Here is a 20,922-nt window from a genome sequence, read left to right as displayed (position 1 = left end):
ATCAATTTTAGAAGGACCAGAATCCATGGTCGAAACGAGGTGACGATTGTCACGACGATTATAATCGTTGCCAGTATAGTCGATTAAAGTCTTAATTAGGTTAATTACTGATTGGCAAAGTAAATGTTACTTATGCGGTTTTAATCTTTAAATAATGCACCAAGTAAAATATTGTAAGTAACCGCACGTATAGATGAAATTAATGAGAATATTTAAACTGGACGGTCCTGCTATTTACCATTGCACCGAGGAAATTGGTCCTCGTATGTAACGATGCGTCGTAGAGTACAATTTTGATTTGCTGTAAGTTTTTGGTATTTCGCGGTGCAACATTTTCGCGACTTAATCCTTAAATAATGCACCGACTAGAATATTGCAAGTAACCGTACATACCGATGAAATTAATGGGAAATATTTAAACTGGGCGGTCCTGCTATTTACCATTGCACCGAGGAGTATCAGTCCTCGCATGTAACGATACGTCGTAAAGTACAATTTTGATTTGGCTGTAAGTTTTTGGTATTTCGCGGTGCAACATTTTCGCGAGTTAATCCTTAAAGATGCACCGAATAAAATATTGCAAGTAACCGTACGTACAGATGAAATTAATTGGGAAATTTTTAAACTGGTCGGTCCTGCTATTTTACCATTACACCGAGGAATTGGTCCTCGTATGTAAACGATACGTCGTAGAGTATACATTTTGATTTGGTCTCTGTAAGTTTTTCATTATTTCGCGATGCAACATTTTTCGCGAGTTAATCCTTAAATTAATTAAGACTTTAATCGACTATACTGGCAATGATTACTAATCGTGGCACGATTATAATCGTCGTGACAAATCGTCACCCCCCGTTTCGACCATGGATTCTGGTCCTTCTAAGATTGATGAAATTTAGATGGTTATATTGTAAGCATCCTAAATTTAATTATTCAGATAGGATGCTTATAATATAAGCATCTAATTTGCATCAATTTTAGAAGGACCAGAATCCATGGTCGAAACGAGGTGACGATTTGTCACGACGATTATAATCGTTGCTAGTATAGTCGATTAAAGTCTTAATTAGTTAATTATTGATTGGTGAAGTAAATGCTACTTATTCGGTTTTAATCTTTAAATAATGCACCGAGTAAAATATTGTAAGTAACCGTACCGTACAAATGAAATTAATTGGAAAATATTTAAACTGATCGGTCCTGCTATTTACCGAGGAAGTCGGTCCTCGCATGTAACGATACGTCGTAGAGTACACATTTTGATTTTGGCTGTAAGTTTTTGGTATTTCGCATTGCAAACATTTTCGCGAGTTAATCCTTGAATAATGCACCGAGTAGAATATTGCAAGTAACCGCACGTACAGATGAAATTAATGGGAAATATTTAAACTGGGCGGTCCTGCTATTTACCATTGCACCGAGGAAATCAGTCCTCGCATATAACGATACGTCGTAGAGTACAAATTTGATTTGGCTGTAAGTTTTTGGTATTTCGTAATGCAACATTTTCGCGAGATATTATAATTATCCTATCTAAATAATTAATTTTAGGATGCTTATAATATAACCATCTAAATTACATCAATTTTAGAAGGACCCGAATCCATGGTCGAAACGGGGTTACGATTTGTCACGACGATTATAAACGTTGCCACGATTATGATCATTGCTAGTATAGTCGATTAAAGTCTTAATTAATTTAAGAATTAACTCGCGAAAATGTTGCATCGCGAAATATCAAAAGCTTACAGAGCCAAATCAAAATTTATACTCTACGACGTATCGTTGCATACGAGGACCAATTTCCTCGGTGCAATGGTAAATAGCAGGACCGACCAGTTTAAATATTTCCCAATTAATTTCATCTGTACGTACGGTTACTTGCAATATTTTATTCGGTGCATTATTTAAGGATTAACTCGCGAAAATGTTGCATCGCGAAATACCAAAAACTTACAGCCAAATCAAAATTGTACTCTACGACGTATCGTTACATACGAGGACCAATTTCCTCGGTGCAATGGTAAATAGCAGGACCGTCCAGTTTAAATATTTCTCATTAATTTCATCTGTACGTGCGGTTACTTACAATATTTTACTTGGTGCATTATTTAAGATTAAAACCGAATAAGTAACATTTACTTCGCCAATCAATAATTAACCTAATTAAGACTTTAATCGACTATACTGGCAACGATTATAATCGTCGTGACAAATCGTCACCTCGTTTCGACCATTGCACCGAGGAAATCGGTTCTCGCATGCAACGATACGTCGTAGAGTATACATTTTGATTTGGCTGTAAGTTTTTGGTATTTCGCAGTGCAACATTTTCGCGAGTTAAATCCTTAAATAATGCACCAAATAAAATATTGCAAGTAACCGTACGTACAGATGAAATTAATGGGAAATATTTAAACTGGGCAGTCCTGCTATTTACCATTGCACCGAGGAAATCAGTCCTCGCATGTAACGATACGTCGCAGAGTACAATTTTGATGTCGCTGTAAGTTTTTGGTATTTTGTGGTGCAACATTTTCGCGAGATATTATAAGTATCCGATCTGAATAATTAAATTGATGAAATTTAGATGCTTATATTATAAGCATTCTAAATTTATTTATTCAGATAGGATGCTTATAATATAACCATTTAAATTACATCAATTTTAGAAGGACCCGAATCCATGGTCGAAACGGGGTGACGATTTATCACGACGATTATAAACGTTGCCACGATTATGATCATTGCTAGTATAGTCGATTAAAGTCTTAATTAATTTAAGGATTAACTCGCGAAAATGTTGCACCGCGAAATACCAAAAACTTACAGCCAAATCAAAATTATACTCTACGACGTATCGTTACATATACGAGGACGAATTTCCTCGGTACAATGGTAAATAGCATGACCGCTCAGTTTAAATATTTCTTAATTAATTTTATCTATACGTTCGGTTACTTGAGAACTTGCAATATTTTACTCGATGCATTACACTGTACAGCAAGAAAAACCACAAGGACGAACCTTGCGGCATTCAATAGTTTTTTGGACGCAGAAAACGATCCCGTTTGGCAAATTGCTCTATCACGTTTTGACATATTTGCAGTTAAATTTGCAAAAAATGGGTTATTTTAGTGTATTTTGGCATATTATTACTACGATATGTGACGAATCGGAAAAATTTAATTACAATCAAAATTAAGTATGTTGTTAGGACTGTCAGCTCTTAAAACGACTTTTTTTGTTATGGTTAAAAAGATATTAATGATTAACGTAGAGTCTGTTGCATTAAAGTTGCGACTTACATAGCTATTAAGGATCGATAAAGTATTTTTTAATTATGTTATTTAAAAGGTTTTTCAGATCGTTGAAAACTAATCTGATGTCAAAGTAGATAAATTAAAAAATGGAAGAGTTATTATAGCAGATGTTAAAGGTAAAAATTCGATCATTATATTAATTTTGATATCTGCCATATTGGCTTTGCCATTTTGAATTTATCAACTTTGACATAAGTTTAGTTTTCAGCGATCTGCAAAACTCTTTAGGTTTAATTAAAAATATTTCATAGATCCTTAATAGCTATATGTAAGTTGCAACTTTAATGCAATATACACTACGTTAATCATTAATATTTTTTTAACCATAAGCAACACAAAAAATTTATTTTAAGGGCTGAAAGTCCTAACAACATACTTAATTTGATTGCGCTTAAAATTCTCCGATGCGTCACATATCGCAGTTATAATATGCCAAAATACACTAAAATAGTTCATTTTTGCAACTTTAACTGCAAATATCTCAAAATTGTGACGTGAAAGAACAATTTGGCAAACGGGATCGTTTTCTGCGTCCAAAAAGCTATCAAATGCTGCAAGGTTCGTTCTTGTGCTTCTTTTTGTTGTACAGTGTAATACGTCGCTGGCAACAATTTTTGAAATAATAGTATTAATAGTAATTCTGCGTATAATTTCTGTAATCAGTGTATACTATTTTCTGAAAGTAAAAAAATATTGTATAATCGGAATAGAAATGCAAGACGTGTTTATTAAAGTAAAAGTTATTGTAGAATTCACGATTTTCTTCTATCATTTTGCAGAAATTGTAGAATTTTACGATGAAGATTGGTGACACACCGGAAACTTTTGAGTTTACTGAACTCGCAATAATCTTTACATTATTATATATCGATAGCTTAGAGAAATAGTTAAAATTCTCGCGGTCCTATTAAATTACTAAGCATGAAAAGCATCCTTTTTTTATATAATAGTTTATATAATGTGTACAAACGATAACTAACTACGAAATACGATGTAAATAGCTATTGCAAGAACATGTATATTGCATTTCACGTTATGTATATTGCTTATAATCAGATTTTATGTATTTTTTAGTGGTACCGACAATTAACAAATCATATAAGGAAGCTTAATTTTGATATATCTTTGTATTTTGATTATACATATAGAAAATACTTCCGGAATACAAGTTAGGATGTCGATGTACATCAACGTATACGTATGTACACATCGCTTATGGTTGGTCCCGACATATGTCGAACCGTATGTACATACATATACATATATGTATATACATATAATTAATAAATATAGTAATAATTAAATAAATTAGTTATTTTAATCTTAAACTATAATTAAAAAATAGCAAGAATTTAATTATGCATCAGCGAAGACGTTAGAAGATAATAAAAATTAATAGAAGAATTAATTCGGATGATAAAGTAGGCGAAACTCAGGTTTTGCACCGCGAAATCACGGAAATTTACTCCTGATGTATCAGCAAAACATGATGAGCGAGGAGGTTGCAGTAGGTATTCCGAGCGCGGGTGTTGCCTCCCCACATTGCCTCCTCGTAATCACGCTGTTATTGGATATATCTCGAGAAATACGTTTATTTTATCAATGCTATGTGTCCTTTAATGCGAAGCATACTTTCTGAGATGTAATTAGACGCTAAATGGTTTTAAAATGCTGTTGTATAATGCTAGACAAAGATAAAAGGTAACTGCGAATGTCGACGTGGGCGGCGTTGGATGACAAGTTCGGAGCTCCGAAATACGATACGCGACACCGACTGAATCTCAAGAAATACATTTATGTTAACATTGCTATGTGTCCTTTAATACGAGGCATGCTCTCTCAAACAATATTAGACGATAAAGAATTTTAGAATGCTACTGCATAATGCTAGACAACGGGAAAAAGATAGCGACGAATGCCGTCGCTCTGTGAGAAAGTCGAAGTTCTGAAATGCGACCAACGACTAAACGAATCTCGAGAAATACGTTCATTTCAATATTGTTATGTGTCCTTTAATGCAAGGCATGCTTTCTCGAATGTAATTAGACGATAAAAGGGTTTAGAATGTTGTTACTTAATGCTAGCCAGCGAGAAAAAGGGAACTGTGAATAGCGTCGCGCGACGCTCCACGCCGGCGGGAAAATAGAAACTCCGAAATGCCACGAATGATTCTGAACGAATCGCAAGAAATATGTTCATATTGTGGGTGCTTTAGTGCAAGGTATGCTCTCTCGAAAAGAATCAGACGATAAAACGTTTCAAAATGTTGTTGCATAATATGTAAACGATGTGATTTTGTTGGAAAAAAAACGAATCAGAATTTAAGAAAGTGATGAGTAAAATACTTGGAAGGAAATATGTGAAAGGGAGAAGTTAAATAGAAAGGACCCTTGATTTATGAACATTTTTAAATGCCCATTATAATTTGTTTTTTTTTCCAGAAACTAATCACAGAAAGTTGATGAAGTTTGAGACTTTTTATCAGGAGAGAGAGAGAGAGAGAGAGAGAGAGAGAGAGAACACAAGAATTACAACATATCACAAATTCAAGTAAATTGACCGAAAATGTTTTTCTTATAAGAATCGTGCGGGGTCCTTTAATAGCCAGATGTTATAGATGTAGAGATGAGACAAAAGGAAACCAAGATTGGAGAGAAGAGGGTGACAGAATATTTATAGAGTAAGGACGCAATAGAAAATATGTTACATATATTAAACTATTAAAGGAATGTATCTTTCTCGTTATGAATTCAACGCGCTATAACTCAAAGTCTAGTCATCAAAGGACCATTTGCGAGCTTACAATAATACAATATTATATTTCATGCCTTCATGCATGTTCGAACTGCTATCCCTATAGCTACGAAGAGGGCATGATGGAAGAAAAACAAGTGTATAGGCTCACAAGCAATTAAAATTGTTAATGTAAAAAATTAAAAATTTATTAAAGAAGAGGAGGGAGAGGAGAGGGGAGGGAGAGAGAGAGATCATGTATTTCGTCGAGAACGATTCAATAAGAATAAGAAAATTATGGAAAATAATCTTATCTCGAATCTATATTTATACAACATATACATATATACAATTGCAAATGAAAAAGTAATGCTACATCTCGATTAAAATGCCATTTTGTAATCTTTTATATTTGAATTCCGGTTCTGGACGTTTATTGACCCAAGCTTTTGTCTCTAATTTGCTCAATATGCGTTCCGGATCGATAGCGGCTTCTCGAAATTTCGAAAAGGCATCCTCATCGTCCTCTGCAATTTGTCTATTCCTTTTGGATCTCTTTTCAATCTCTTTTGGATCTCTTCGCTCCGTACAGTCATCTGTGACTTTCGTGATCAACAATTTTTTCGATGTACTTAGAAGTTTTATCCCAGAGCTTTTGCTTCTCCTCCGTTTTTGTTCGGCGCAATAGTTGATGGTTTCCCTGCTTTCTAACTCTATAGTTCTACAATTGGTATTTGCATATGATAATTAAAAATAGAATAATATTTGTAAACGCTTCAAGTATTTGCTTTAATGCTTACCGTTCCAAAATTTCATCTAGTTTCTTAGCGATAAAACTCTGAAACGTGGCAGTAACACCAAAATTCGTAAATCTATCCTCCTGCTTTGAGCTCAAGGAGTTTTCGCCCAGTTTGTTAGTTTGTACTCCTTTAAAAAATTTAAACAGTAATTAACATATAATGTTTCTATGATTATTAAGGATTACATAACTACCTATCTATTTGGCAAATATCAAAGTGTGATATAAAAATAAGATAAGTTTTACTCACCAGAAGGAGTAACTTGGACTTTTTTCATGCTGTACATATCGTTGTTTAGAAATTGCTGATCAATTGCTTCTCTCAGAATATTTGTAGATGCTTCATCTTCCGAGCTTGACAAATCTGCTCCCTCGTTTATGTTCTTCATTATTAATTCTAATCTATACTTATAAATCTATAGTTTGTATATAACTGGAATATCTGCAATTGAAAAAGACAACCCAATATAAGTGAGACATAAGCAATGTCATGGTAGCAATTTAGCAATTTGCTTGCGGAGTCTATCAATGTAATTTGATAGCAGAAACCGAGCAACATCTGTCATTTTTTGTAATTTAAATAAAGTATATCATTCAAATGGTTTCCAGACGGGAGATTCCATTAAGTTTCTGTAGGATCTGCCAATGTGTTCATTGCCAACAAAATTCTCTCGACATTCAAAATTTGTAGAAACCACTGTGCAAAAATCTGGGTAATTAATTATCCAGTTTAGGGGCCTCACCTCCAATATCGATGAAATTATGCTCAATCGATGCGTTTTAGCACGAAACAAAAAAATCTGGCAGAAAAAAGCGTCGCACTGCTCCGTGAAGCGAGATATTTATCGTTGAAGTTAACGACTATTCAGGTTATGAAACCTGTCATACCGACACTTCCCTGTAGAGCCAGGAGCCAGTAGAGCGTGACCCGTGACCATGGTATAAACACAGTATAGAGACCCTCTAATAAGAGTCTGGACACCCGGTCCCGCTTTTTGAATGGTCCGCCATTGACTACGTTTACATGACACCGTTAATCGGGTTTTATAACATCGGTAGTTGTCAGGAAGACCAATCGTAATCATTCTTCAGAAGAATGGAATAGCTGTGATTGACCGACCTAAGAACTACCGATGTTATAAAACCCGATTAACGGTGCCGTGTAAACGTAGTCATTTATGCATACTCCGGTATTATCAACACTCTGCGTTGATTGGTTGGTTCTAAAAGTAAGAGCCAATCACGTTCGACTGAGCTGCTTGGTCTGCTGAACACACCCTATGTTGGCAGCACTTGATTCTCGCATGTCTACAGGTTGGTACCGCTTGAACTTGAACGTTTGTCAGTTTGATTTTGAAAGTAAACATTGAAAGTTCGCTGGTCGGATTGGGTCGGATTTCCGGAGACATTGTCATTTCATCTTGCGGAATTCCACTATTTATGTAATACTGCCGCTTATTTTAACTAATTATTGCACTACATCGTTTACTTTAATTAAATGATAAACACATCAAACAAAAATTATTAATAGAATAAGTTGAACAAGTTGAACAATCTGTAAGAATGAAGATTCGAGATTGTATTTCCGTGCTAATACATTTATTACATTTTTAGCGCAATTATTTTTACTAAATATCTATTTGGAATTGTGCGTTATGTCTACAGTTGTTAAACATTCCCCCATAATCTTTCTGTTTGTAAAGCTTAATTACTATTACATTTATAAAGCTTACACAACCTCTTTAGTGTCATAAATTGTATACTAAGAGAGATTTTGTATTGTCGCTACTTGACTCTTGTTTGCAGGAGGTAGGCTTTTTATAACGATTACTTTTCATCACCTGTGTTCAAGTACCATGGGCAATTACGCAAGTAAGCTGTTATCTTATACTAATGAGAGTCAAAAGGAATGCAACGAGCAACAAACAGCTGCACAGCAAGTAACTACGGAAGACAACAGTACGTGCGCACCAGTGCTGTCTGAAAAAAGAATACTGGGTGATCCACGCTCAGTCTCGGCAGGAATTACAAGAACTCCTATTGAAGTAAAATTCTACTAACAATCTTATTGTAGAAAAATATTTTTTTATATACATATATTCAAGTTATATACTATTTAAGAACATGCAAATAATAAATCTCAATATTTAAATAGGTCAAGTGTACTCCAGTTGGAGTAAGCAGAGATACACTTAGCGCAATCCCGAAGTATTTACAGAGAAAGCAGTATCTTGAAACTGATTTGGATGTAGTAATGCCACCACTGACGCCTAAGAAATGTCATATACCGAAATCAATGAACAGTGATCAACAGTCAGAACCTGTATGTTATTTAATATTTAACTCCTTTATTTTACACTTTTCTCGCGTGTACTGAATAAAATTGGGATGTATTATGATACGTTTGGTTTAAATGTATTGTCAGTTATTTTTCTAAGTAATAGAGTTATGAAGAAATTTGTAAGTGAAAATTGATCTATGATAACGAATACTACAAGTAAATAAAAATGTGCCTTATTCGGTTAGGCTGGATCTTTCATGCCTAATAATATTTTTGCGTGAATTAATTACAATGTATTGTAACAAAATTTTTTGAATAATAATTATTTTGTTTAAGAAAATCTATATAATAACTTAAACAAAAGTTTTAAATTATTTTTTAGTGACAGTTTTTTAAATTGAAATATAACATTTTATTACAGTTTTGTAAAGTATACAACTATCGAAAATTACACGTTAATTAGGAATGTTCAGTGTAAAACTCGGGGCAGATGGCGCCATGGCGTTCTGTCCTGTCATGGCGGCGTCACTAACACTAACTCAATATACATGTGTGTGTTGGTGTATCTGTGAGCACATCCGTGAGATATAAGGTCTGTTTTCTGTTGCTGCACTGCTGAACTAGTGCACTCTAGTACACTAGTTCAGCAGTGCAGCAACAGAAAACAGACCTTATATCTCACGGATGTGCTCACAGATACACCAACACACACATGTATATTGAGTTAGTGTTAGTGACGCCGCCATGACAGGACAGAACGCCATGGCGCCATCTGTCCCGAGTTTTACACTGAACATTCCTAATTAATTCGTCATAAAATACCTCAAAAATCTGTAATAAAATAGATATATTATTCTGTTAAAAAGAAATAAAACTGTCATTAAAACATTTAAAAGAAAAGTCATTAGATAGATTTTCTTAAACAAAACACTTTATAATTGGACTTCTCAATTCTGTCTGATATTTGTGCAATGCTGTTGAAAAATACAAAATAAAAATTTTCTACATATCTTATATGGATAAAGCCATCTTATAAGCATGCTTTATTTGTCCAATCACTTTTCGGGATAAAAAAGTTTAACTTGTGATATATTTTTTTTGCAGGATGAGGATTATTTAACGCCGAATGCTAATGTTGCTAAGAGTTCGAAGGTAATTACGCCGATAGATAAGGAACGCTTTATAATTCTGGGATTAGACCCTAGATCTCCAGCTGCAGATTTCGATAGAACGCCCATATTAATGCCGAGGTCTCTCGCGTTGATAAAGGCACGATCGCAAGAAAATTTAAGTCGCAGAGGCAGCTACGAAACAGATATTTACAATCCAAAGAACTCTCGTCAGGAGACCAGTACATCACTTAGTATCTCGGAAATATTGTTATCTAACACAGCTTCAGAAACCCTGAAAACCCCAGATACAGAAAAACAGGATAAATCACACACTACATCTCAGTATGATTCTGATTTAAGTATTTCCAAAAGTGAGAAGGAAATCACGGTTATTAAGAACTCAAAATTTACGAATGTGAAGGAAAAATCGTTGATCTCGGACGAACGGACAGTTGCAATTGATAATGAGGAAGACAACAAAGACGAGACAGAAAAGCAGAATGTTTGCGAAAATATCGAATCTAATACGTGGATGAAAGACGATGATAAGATTAAACTGTGGCACGATTCACTGTCGTCGGAGGAAAGCGTATCAGGTAAGGAGGATCAGAAAGAGTTATCGCAAGAAAAAGTTTCAAGGGAAGATGTAATTATAACATTTGATAAATATACCACGATTAGTACCTCTTTAAAGCTGATAAAAACAAAGGAAGATTTTCGAAAAAGAGGAGACATAAAAGGAAACAAGAAGAAGAATGCTAAGGTAGATGTTAAACTTAATGAAGAAAAAGTTTTTACTCCTGAGAATAAACGAGGAACTGAAATGCATGAGGTAATTTACGCGACACCATAACGATATATATGCATACATAAAATTATACTTTTTGCAATTGCAAATGTCAATAATTTCTTTAGAATCGAACACCACTTGGCAATCGGTCTAATAATGGTCAAATGCAAAAAAAGCCGCAACAGTTATTGAGGGGCAAGGCTACGCCTACTAGAATGCAACAAGAGAATACACCGCCATGTAAGACGTATAATGGAAAGACTAGAAATGGAATTCAATGGGATCCAAATTCCACGGTCCTCATTTAAATATTTAACATGTTAGATTAGCTGATTTATATACGTTATAATAAGGATAGGAATGGCAGTAAGTGAATTTGTTTAGTTATATAAGCGAACTTGGTATTAAGTACAAAAAATGGCATGCAGATGTAATCATTTGGAAATGAATAAACAATTGTAAAATAAATAAAATTACTCAAATAAATAATAGTTCACAATAACATTTTCGGTATTTATTCAAGTATCGTGTTTCTGCATTATCGTGCGAATTTGAGCTTTTGCCGTTTGAATCGAAGATTGAAGGTCTTTGCTGGATTTTACCAAAGATGTTACACTGAAAGACACATTTGAAACAGATTACGGTGATGTATATAGATTATATTTAAAATATAACAAACTAGAAAGTTTGTGATGTATATGTATATAAAATATACGGGATATCCCAAAAAGTAACAGCTTTTTCAATATTTGCGTTATAATTTATAGATTATATTTTAATAATTTAGTAAGAGAGAGCCTAATATGTAAACACGTACGTTAGAGCCCGTTTGCCCCTCCTTTGTGTTATGTTTCAAAACCGTCAAGTGTTTTGGGACATCCCGTATACGCATGTCGGGGGATACATACTTTGGATTTTTTATAACTATCTTCTTTTTCTCGCTATCAGATCTTTCCAATAGCTTGATTGTGATTCCGCTTTCTACTTTCTTTACATTAGAAAATATATTCGTTTTCTCGGTGAAATTTAATCTCGCGATATTTCTGGTATCTATTAATCGCGGCCGAACAACTTTGACTTTGTTGTCAATATGGTGTCCCCTGTAATTTTTCCATTTTCTCACATTCAAATCTGGATTTTTATTCGCTTGCTGAATTCCCGCTTGTATCACTGCCTCGGTCGACTGATACGGCGCCGGATATAGTTCCGAACTAGATACGGTGCTGCTATTACGATCATCATCTTCCCAATTAATTGGTAAACGAGGCTCGGATACAGGTCGTGGATCTATATTCTGAGGTATCCCATTGCAAATAGAAGACAACGTTTCTCCAGGGTAACAATGCTTGATACGTTTCTCAGTGAGGGGCAAGGCAGGAGTCCTTTTTTTTCTATGATACTGTTCTCTACAATTTAGATATTTAATTGGAGGTAGTCTAATACATAACATTTTTTTTATGTAACATGTAATTTTTATTATCAAACATACACCCAGCAAGCAAAATTTCAACGATAAGCTAGACTTGAGCAATAGATTGACATTAACTGCATTTGCATTAAGTAAACATATTCCGTCAGCAGAGCTTGCCAAAATAATCTTGCAGATTTCCAGCGGAAACCAAGCAGAATATGTCATTTCGCAACCGTTTAAATAGAATGTATCGTTTAAATGATTATTATGAAACGCAGATTCTGCCTACAGATTTCAGTTAATCTACCATCATATTCCGCCAACAGATTCTGTTCCATTTCTGCTGATGAAATTTCTAGCACACTTTGGAAAATCTATTGACATGCTTGACTATATGGATAATTTTTAAGTTACTTATTGATCAGGTCTCTAAAACTTGGGTGTGTGTGTGTGCGCGCGCGCCCAACATTCATTATACATTTAATAAAAGCGACACTATTTAAACATACCTTGGAATAAATTTATCTACTTTTGGGTTCACCGACTCCTGTTGAATTCTTTTTATTTGCGTCGCCACGTCCTTACGACGTTGCTCAAGTTTCGCTTTCGTTTCTTCAAGAGTTTCCAACTCGGGAGCATAACAAACATGCAAAATTCCGCCGAAGAAGTTCTTATTGTCGATCAAGCGCTTCGCTATTCTGTGGAAGAGATGAATTTGAATAATCAGATTCATTCACGGATTCTCTTGTGTGTTAAATGATCTCTTTGGAACAAGAATACGTACCTGGCGCTTTGAATATGTGCGTAATGCACATAATATGTTTCTGTAAATTCCTCGGAAGGATATTCAGTCACCAACTGAATCGCTTTCATACTTCCATAGGGACAAATTAGTTTTTTCACTTCCTCCACTAACTGCAGCTGTGGTACTCCACATATTAGCAAATGCTGTGATTCATCATTAATTGTGTAAACCTGTTACACAGAGCTAATTCGTCAAGGAAATAGTATACGAGCTATCGCTTATTAATATGCGTGGTTCTTAAAATTAATGTAAAATATAACTTAAGAATATAATAAAATGTTTTAAGTAGATAAAATACTTTAAGTAGAGATATTTAAAGAGAACCAAAAAAATCGTTATAAGATACACAAATTAAATTTAACAATAATGCTTTGTTTTAATTCAAAAGATTAATTACTACAAATTAATTACTGTATGCTTTCCTTCTGACACAGACATTGTTAATAATAAGATATATTGTAACACAATTAAAGATCTTACAATTAGTATATTTTCATAAAAATAAGGCTAAATAGTGACATGAAATGATTATTATAGTTATTATAATTGCAGTTGTTAACATTAGACAAAAAATGTTAGCAATATGCTATCAGTTTGCCAACAAATTTGAGCAAAACATTGCAGCAAATTACATCAGTATTAAGTTTGCGTTCTGCCAATAGAGCCTGTTGACATATAATCTGACGATAGACAAAACCAAGGGGAATCAATTATTTCATAACCATTTAAATAGAATATATATCATTTAAATAACAGTTTTGATTTCCGCTTGATTTCCACAGTCAATCATATTTCGTCAGTGGATTCTATTATATCTCTGTTGACATTCTGTTAGCAAGATTCGTAGCAGATACTTAGCAAAATATGTTATCAACAGATTTGGCTATCTAGGCATAATATATTTACTTAATCTAATATGGTGAGATAACAAATTAATACTAATTAAAAATGAGTAAAATAGAAACTTGATTTTACAGTAGGATACAAGTCTTCAACGCTACCTTCACTGCTGTCAATCTCTTTCCTTGCCTGTAAAGTGGTCTAGTTCGACACAATTTTTGTTGCACATGATGTGGCATGTGCGTCACTGTGCACTTTTTCTCTGTCATGACACGTCAGTCGTCAGTCGTCAGTATCCTTTCGTCAGTTCCCTTTCTGCAACGATAAAAGCGACAGCAAAGGGTAAGAGAAATCGAGAATATTAAAAATTAATATTAAATATTAATACTTAATAATACTGAATAAAGAAATGTAATCGCAACAATAATTTATATTTCTGACATTAAATATCTTCGATTTTGCGTTAACAAATATACGCGTTAAGATAAGCCACGATACTTTGTTTCCCCTTTTGGAAAATATCAATTCTTTAAAATTTTTCAATTTAATTTAAGAAAATAAAAGGTTAGCATTGAATTACGAAAGAATATAAAAAATAACACACTGCGTTAAGAACTTACTCACGCTTTTTTTCTCTAACCGGTCGAGAGTTGCCGGATCTTGTTAGGTCAGGTTATAGTTTCTTTTCTCCACATAACGCAGTATGTTGATGTTGTTTGATAAATAGAGTAAAATCGTAACAAAATATTAACGAGAAAGGATTATGATTTGCGCACTCTAGTAATAATATTGTATACTAATGCTAAAGGCCATCGCACACAAAATGCATAGCTTAGCACAGAGAGAAAGATGAGAGTGGTCATGCCCGCGTTTTGGCTGTACCCGAATCCTGTCGGTATGTGCACGTTTTTGTGGTTCTCTTCCGTGCTATGTCCACGATTTTTTGATTCTCTTTGGAAATAAAACCAAAAAATCGTGAACATAACATAAAAGAGAACCCCAAAATCGTTGACATCACCACAAAATAGTGGACATAGCACGGAAGAGAACCACAAAAACGTGCACATACCGACAGGATTCGGGTACAGCCAAAACGCGGGCATGACCACTCTCATCTTTCTCTCTGCTTAGCATAAGCGTAGCATAAGACCGCTGGACCAATGAGCATCTTATGTAAATCAATATGGCGACTTTATGCTGGATGCTCATTGGTTTAGCGGTCTTATGTTACGCTTATGCTAATGCTGCGTTCGGAAACGTCACCCGGGTACACACGGGTATACTCCCCTCTCCTTCTAACTCGCTGAGATGACGTTTCCGAACGCAGCCTAAGCTATGCAATTTTGTGTGCGATGGCCTTAATAAAGGTGGAAGCACATAAAATTGCAGGAGCCATGAGCAGAATGCAGAAGCCATATGCGCATGCGCTATGGTATCTGCATTCTGGTTCTGCCTATGGCTTCTGAATTTTCAATCTACATAAAAATACATTATCGCTTTTAAAACGTTTGATACAAAAGGATATATCAATTGTACTTGCAAAATCTTACGAACTGTGCGATTATCTATTATATGCTATGTTTCAATGCGAATAAATAAGTATACAGACACTGTTCCATGGTTTTTTTTTTAAACAGTTTTAGTTAAAAAGATAACAACATGACCATAACAATGCTGATAAAATAGAAATTGTAGGACTGATTATTACTGGCTGATTATACATCCTGCGCACTGCCTTGTTCCCACGCCAAACGAAACATATCGCGTTAACATTTATCTCATCACATCACACATGTCTTATAGCGTCGCCCGCGCCGGTGCAGTAGGATCATCCTCATCGATCTGGTAATCGAGAAAATCCATCCGGATCTGCTGGTGCTTCTGCTTATGTGCCTTCAACGAACTGGGTTGCGTAAAGGTCCTTTGGCAAATGTCACAAACATACGGCCGCTCGCCTGAATGCGTGCGCTCGTGACGAATAATATGACTCTGATGATGAAACCTCTTGCCGCAAACGCGACACACATATGGACGTTCGTTTGTGTGCGTTCTACTGTGAGTCTTTAGGTCGAATCTTTTGAAGAAAGACTTGCCGCAGTGCAGGCAAACATGATTGCGCTGCTTTAAATGGTCCCTCTTTACATGCTCCTGTGAATGAGAACCATGTTATATTTACAATACACTGATCATATTTCCACATACAGTGATTCATCTTAAATGTCAATCTTAAATATTTTAAGAACGATCATCATGGCGAGGAGAGATTACTTTGAAGAATATATGTATAAGATAGAACAAATATATGTCGTCTGCGTTAATAATGACCAATCAGTAGTCCACAAAATTCTTAAGTAGTAGTGTAAGGCGTAATGGTAATTTATATGTATACTGATTATAAATTATTAATAATTACTGAGACTTACGTTTACTTGTGATAAGGTGCTGTAGACTTTCGGACAAATCTCACAGACGAACTTTTGCGGACCGTCCGAGCTGTGATTGTTTGTGATATGCTTATTCAAAGTAGATTTCCAAGCAAAGGACACCCCGCAATCTTTACAATGAAATTTTTGCTGATCGGTAAAGTGTATTCCGATATGTTGTTTATAATTATATGCTGTCGAGAATGCTTTCTTGCATACCGAGCATTGGAATTTTTTTGAAATTGTTTTCGATTTTTTCAATTCTCCTGATGTTTTGATACAGTTCTTGTTACCTGCACTTTCACCAGTCGTTACGTCAGTAGGCAAATGTCTACCACTGTCTGTACATCCTTCAGTATTCTCTATGCCTCGCTTGCTATTTACATTTTCTCCTAATGGCACATTATCCTCGACATACATGAAGAAGTCTGATTTACTTTTGGGACAGTCAGCTATTTTATTACTATCTTGCAAAATATTCGAACAGTCTTTGAAATTATTAGCTTGTGCGAAATCTCGATTCACTTCCTGCTCAGCCTGAGAATCTTGAAACAGCTCCAACAGCTGTTCACCGTCATTTTGAATTAAACGTACCATCGAGAGTTCTTTGTACCCTGAGGATTCTATGCCGATATCAGCAACCTCCACGAATTCCAAAAACCTTTCGTTGCAATTCTCATAATTCAGCCTTTCAAATGCCTCGAGATTAGTTTCGACATATTTGTCAAAATCTACATGAGATTCGTTCTCCAATAATTCTAAGTTTCCAGAATTGTAGACCTGCATATTTTTTTCCTGCATGTTACTTACACACTCGTTGCCCTTTGAATTCTGTTGGAAATGTTCTGATTCACCATGGCTTAGGACAGCATAACTTTTTTCCTCTCTATGAAAATCAAATTGTGTATAATTAAATTCGTTATTTATATCAATAAGGCCGTCCAGAGCTTGTTGATGTTCTATCTGATCGCTCTTCTCACTTTCTTTTGAATTTGAATTGATCTTTTGATTATCTCTAAAGGTATTTGATGGATCTTCTACTGTATCTTCGAGATCTTTTGTAGATGAAGCGTTTTGCATTTTTTCTACCAAATTGCTTATTATAAATTCATAAAATTGCTCACCAGTCTCTGTCTGTACTAAACGCAACATTGGTTCTTCACTGTTACAGGCGTTGCTGAAATTTTCTAGATTCTCCTCATTGTGCAGCAAGCCCTCCTGATTTTGCATAGCGTCGGGAGTACATACTTCGTTAGCAGCTATATTTTCAGAATGATGAGACTTTGTGGTATGATTAACATTCACATTAGCTAAACTGGTATTATTACAATATCGAGGCTCATCAAATTTCAACATTCCTGAATTAGAGAATTCTATATACAACTGATTGTCGTCGTCGCTTAATGGTTTATTACATTTTCTATTTTCACTAATAATTTCTTTACTTATTTGTTTATGTAGAAATTTTTGGTCCATTAAAACTTCACTGGAATTACAGGTTTGTAGATTTGTTTCCATATTTAATGAATTTCTCACGTTGCTTATGGAAGATTCTTTACAGACCTCTCGGTATATACATATATCTGAGCCATTTGATCTCAAAATGTTTTCGTTACTTTGAGTTTCTGATTCAGTACTAGGTTTTCTATCTCGAGGTAAGAAGGCAAAAATATTTTTATCCAATTGATGTAAATACGTAATACTGTCCTTGGATTGTATTTGTTCATAATTATTAACTACATCTTGAGAAGAATTTGAAATGATAGTATTATTCGTCGATAAATCAGTAGCTCCAAATCTTTCCTCAATTTCGGCAAAATGATCTTGCGGCAGTCGATTTGTACTCTCATTTTCTGCTAAATTACTTTCTTCAAACTTTTCATACATTTTATATTAGATATTTATATTCATATTACAATGACTAAATCTAAAATATCAGGTATTTACCTGCTTAGATGTGACACAAATAACAGTCTCGAATAAACATGCTTTATTGCCCATATCAACGTCGCGTTGATCGGAAATTATCTCACTTTTTATATCTGAATCTCTAGTAGTATTCTGGCTAGTATATTTCGGCTCCATATGAGATGTCTCACGAAATTTACTTTCTACATTATTATCTATTGTCTGAAAAAATCCACAACAATACATAAACATTGGATATACTTAATGGAAAATATTATCAATTTAATCGGTAGTTTGAAAAGTCTAAATTTAACTATTTTCTTATAATTGCTGCGCTCTATAATACAATGTATAATACAATGTTCTCAGAATATTTTTTATATTGGAAATAATACTTTCTATAGTTTTGCAAAAATTTCTTAGCGATCAATTGTTGCTTTCTTACAATATATTGTAATATAAGACTGAGGAAATATTAATTGAAACTATGATAAAAAAACAAAACAATGATTCTTCACCTTGTTTTCTTTCGATGTATGACTGTTGATTCGTGATTTATTGCTAATAAGACTAGGATTATAATACTGCTGTGCAACTTCCTTTGGTATCCCGTGTATCATTTGTGTATGCCTTGCTAGCGAAGACATCTGCGTGAAATTCTTATCACAAATTGAACACGGATATGGTTTAATTCCTGTATATGAAATAAATAAAGATATTTATAAAACTTTCAGGTTATCAACTTTATTTGCAGCTCGTAAATAATTCTTATTTTATTTTTCATTATTATTAATATATCATTATATTTATATATCTCACCTGTATGCATTCTACAGTGTCTTATAAGATTTGATATATGACTGAACTTCCTTCCACAGATCTCGCAAATATGAAAATTTGTTCCCAGATGAATGTTCAAGTGGGTGCGCAAGTCTGCCTTCCGAAAGAAACCTTTTCCACATATCTGGCATATCTGGGACCTCTCTCCTAGATGTAAACTCCGACGGTGATAGTCCAATTGCGAGGCACGATCAAAGGTCGAGTCACATTGAAGGCATTTGAAAGTTTTCAGCATATTGTAACTCTGTAATTCTGCTGTTAATTACAAATAAAATTCCGCGTTATTTTTCGCTGTTCAATAACATCAACAATCAGGTCTTTTCAAAAAAGATGTAAAAATGTCACAGTCAGGCGTTTACCTTGATCTATTTCTCGTATTCGTGTTGACTTATTCGTCGACACTAATATGTTTCCATAAAATGCCGACTTAATTTCCACCCAAGACGTTTGACCTTATTCGAAATTTTGTTAGCGAGTACGCAAACAAACTCTCGTTGAAATAATACTATAATAACACTAATGTTATTATGATAACGCTTAAATTAATGAATATGAATATCGGTCCTAGATAAGGATATGTTTTCCGATAGTGTCTTCAGACAATCAGACGTGAAATCACATGTAAAAATTTTTTTTGTAGCTGTACCACACATTGTGCTTTTGGCACTTTAAGATAGAAATAATTAGACGTTGGTAGGAAAAGGAGAAAGGATGAGTGGTGCGAGACTTGCGAGAGATTAGCTGTAAAGTGCATTCCGTGCATTCCGTGTTGATTTACAGTGTTATGTTCTCTCTGTATCTCGCAGGAAAGCATCAACATTTAATTTTTCGCATTTAAATTAAAATGAAATGGGTATATAATTAAATGTTGGAGAGGAAAAGAGGAAAGGCGACAAGTCCAAACAATTCAGCTATAGAAATCAAATTTAAGGTTAGTGATCCAAACAGATGATGTGATTCACGAAGAAATTCACAGTCGGAATTCGAGTAAGCTCTTGTGTATGAAAGTAAAAAATTATTACGCGATCGATGCCGAATTCACTCATTCACTGCGTCATGCGCGTCGAACGATCATTCGACGCGGGACCCGACTTTGGGCAATGAACGGAAGTATGTGAAAATTGTGAAAGTGAAGGGGGTGAAGGGCGAGACAAGCGATCGTTCGCAATTGCACGGTCGATCGGACGATCGCATTCTAGGTCGCGAAGGAATTCCCGTTCGTCGCCGGGCGCCGGGCGTCATTCTCGACGTCACTCTCACGCAAGTCTCACATGTAGATGAACGGTACGCGATTAGCCGGAATTTAGCCCACCCGCTCCCCGTTCAGAGATTCGGAGTTTCGGACGACGCTCGTAACTCGTAACGCTGCGGGACCGATCACCGATCGTCTTCTCGACGTCTCGACGTGTCGTACCACGTGGTACGTATACACGTGCACGTTCTTGCTCCTCGTGTCTCGTGTCAATTAATTCCCATCTCTCATTCTTTGTCGTCAACCGAATATTCGACGTAACCTTCTTCTTCTACGAATAAATCATGTACGAGATAAGATAAATATATCATGCACGTTCATCTTTCCAGTCATTACTCGGCGGGCAGCTGACTGGTGATGATCAAGGCGTACAGGAAGCTCAACGGTATCATGCACAAAGTAACG

General features: G+C 35.0%; 4 protein-coding genes across 7 annotated transcripts; 1 reads left to right on the top strand and 3 right to left on the bottom strand.

Annotated features, from left to right (window-relative positions):
* Positions 1-6,361: 6,361 nt before the first annotated feature.
* LOC139786130 (uncharacterized) lies at positions 6,362-7,797 on the bottom strand. The gene is made up of 4 exons (XM_071725282.1): positions 7,599-7,797; positions 7,106-7,297; positions 6,857-6,983; positions 6,362-6,777 (listed from the first exon to the last, which is right to left on the bottom strand). Exons 2-4 carry the CDS (start codon positions 7,242-7,244, stop codon positions 6,429-6,431), a joined length of 615 nt encoding a protein of 204 aa, XP_071581383.1. The 5' UTR covers positions 7,245-7,297; positions 7,599-7,797; the 3' UTR covers positions 6,362-6,428.
* Positions 7,798-8,177: 380 nt separating this feature from the next.
* On the top strand, positions 8,178-11,529 carry LOC139786134 (uncharacterized). 2 transcript variants are annotated; one of them, XM_071725287.1, is made up of 5 exons: positions 8,178-8,297; positions 8,662-8,900; positions 9,011-9,178; positions 10,241-11,080; positions 11,164-11,529. In XM_071725287.1, exons 2-5 carry the CDS (start codon positions 8,712-8,714, stop codon positions 11,344-11,346), a joined length of 1,380 nt encoding a protein of 459 aa, XP_071581388.1. In that variant the 5' UTR covers positions 8,178-8,297; positions 8,662-8,711; the 3' UTR covers positions 11,347-11,529. The 2 variants fall into 2 exon arrangements, with proteins under 2 accessions (XP_071581388.1, XP_071581389.1); XM_071725288.1 differs by lacking the exon at positions 8,178-8,297 and having other exon boundaries at positions 8,373-8,900.
* An 8-nt stretch (positions 11,530-11,537) lies between these two features.
* LOC139786132 (uncharacterized) lies at positions 11,538-15,131 on the bottom strand. Of its 3 annotated transcripts, none has more exons than XM_071725284.1 (6): positions 14,715-15,131; positions 14,256-14,409; positions 13,234-13,424; positions 12,959-13,147; positions 11,947-12,444; positions 11,538-11,653 (listed from the first exon to the last, which is right to left on the bottom strand). In XM_071725284.1, the coding sequence occupies exons 2-6, from the start codon at positions 14,361-14,363 to the stop codon at positions 11,557-11,559; spliced, it is 1,083 nt and encodes a 360-aa protein (XP_071581385.1). In that variant the 5' UTR covers positions 14,364-14,409; positions 14,715-15,131; the 3' UTR covers positions 11,538-11,556. The 3 variants fall into 3 exon arrangements, with proteins under 3 accessions (XP_071581385.1, XP_071581386.1, XP_071581387.1); XM_071725285.1 differs by having other exon boundaries at positions 14,719-15,131; XM_071725286.1 differs by lacking the exon at positions 14,715-15,131 and having other exon boundaries at positions 14,240-14,398.
* Positions 15,132-15,772: 641 nt separating this feature from the next.
* Positions 15,773-20,643, bottom strand: LOC139786131 (uncharacterized). The gene is made up of 7 exons (XM_071725283.1): positions 20,288-20,643; positions 19,625-19,770; positions 19,245-19,520; positions 18,944-19,119; positions 18,465-18,647; positions 16,518-18,392; positions 15,773-16,242 (listed from the first exon to the last, which is right to left on the bottom strand). The coding sequence occupies exons 3-7, from the start codon at positions 19,498-19,500 to the stop codon at positions 15,892-15,894; spliced, it is 2,841 nt and encodes a 946-aa protein (XP_071581384.1). The 5' UTR covers positions 19,501-19,520; positions 19,625-19,770; positions 20,288-20,643; the 3' UTR covers positions 15,773-15,891.
* Positions 20,644-20,922: the final 279 nt, after the last annotated feature.

This window comes from Temnothorax nylanderi, unplaced genomic scaffold (assembly GCF_030848795.1).
Source record: "Temnothorax nylanderi isolate EJ_2023f unplaced genomic scaffold, tnyl_v1.0 TNYL_tig0961_pilon, whole genome shotgun sequence".
Lineage (NCBI taxonomy): Eukaryota > Metazoa > Arthropoda > Insecta > Hymenoptera > Formicidae > Temnothorax > Temnothorax nylanderi.
Note: the sequence above shows the minus strand (reverse complement) of the source record. Positions and strands in the feature narration are given on the sequence as shown.

Coding starts and splice junctions, on each gene's coding strand:
- LOC139786130 (XM_071725282.1), bottom strand. CDS start 7,244: ATGAAGAACATAAACGAGGGAGCAGATTTGTCAAGCTCGGAAGATGAA. Junction 6,984..7,105: donor AGTCCAAGTTACTCCTTCTG/GTGAGTAAAACT, acceptor AATTTTTTAAAG/GAGTACAAACTAACAAACTG. Junction 6,778..6,856: donor CTAGATGAAATTTTGGAACG/GTAAGCATTAAA, acceptor TACCAATTGTAG/AACTATAGAGTTAGAAAGCA.
- LOC139786134 (XM_071725287.1), top strand. CDS start 8,712: ATGGGCAATTACGCAAGTAAGCTGTTATCTTATACTAATGAGAGTCAA. Junction 8,901..9,010: donor TTACAAGAACTCCTATTGAA/GTAAAATTCTAC, acceptor ATATTTAAATAG/GTCAAGTGTACTCCAGTTGG. Junction 9,179..10,240: donor GTGATCAACAGTCAGAACCT/GTATGTTATTTA, acceptor TTTTTTTTGCAG/GATGAGGATTATTTAACGCC.
- LOC139786132 (XM_071725284.1), bottom strand. CDS start 14,363: ATGACAGAGAAAAAGTGCACAGTGACGCACATGCCACATCATGTGCAA. Junction 13,425..14,255: donor AGAGATTGACAGCAGTGAAG/GTAGCGTTGAAG, acceptor TCTGTGTAACAG/GTTTACACAATTAATGATGA. Junction 11,654..11,946: donor ATAGTTATAAAAAATCCAAA/GTATGTATCCCC, acceptor TGTGTCTTTCAG/TGTAACATCTTTGGTAAAAT.
- LOC139786131 (XM_071725283.1), bottom strand. CDS start 19,500: ATGCTGAAAACTTTCAAATGCCTTCAATGTGACTCGACCTTTGATCGT. Junction 18,648..18,943: donor ATACATCGAAAGAAAACAAG/GTGAAGAATCAT, acceptor GGATTTTTTCAG/ACAATAGATAATAATGTAGA. Junction 18,393..18,464: donor TTTGTGTCACATCTAAGCAG/GTAAATACCTGA, acceptor ATGTATGAAAAG/TTTGAAGAAAGTAATTTAGC.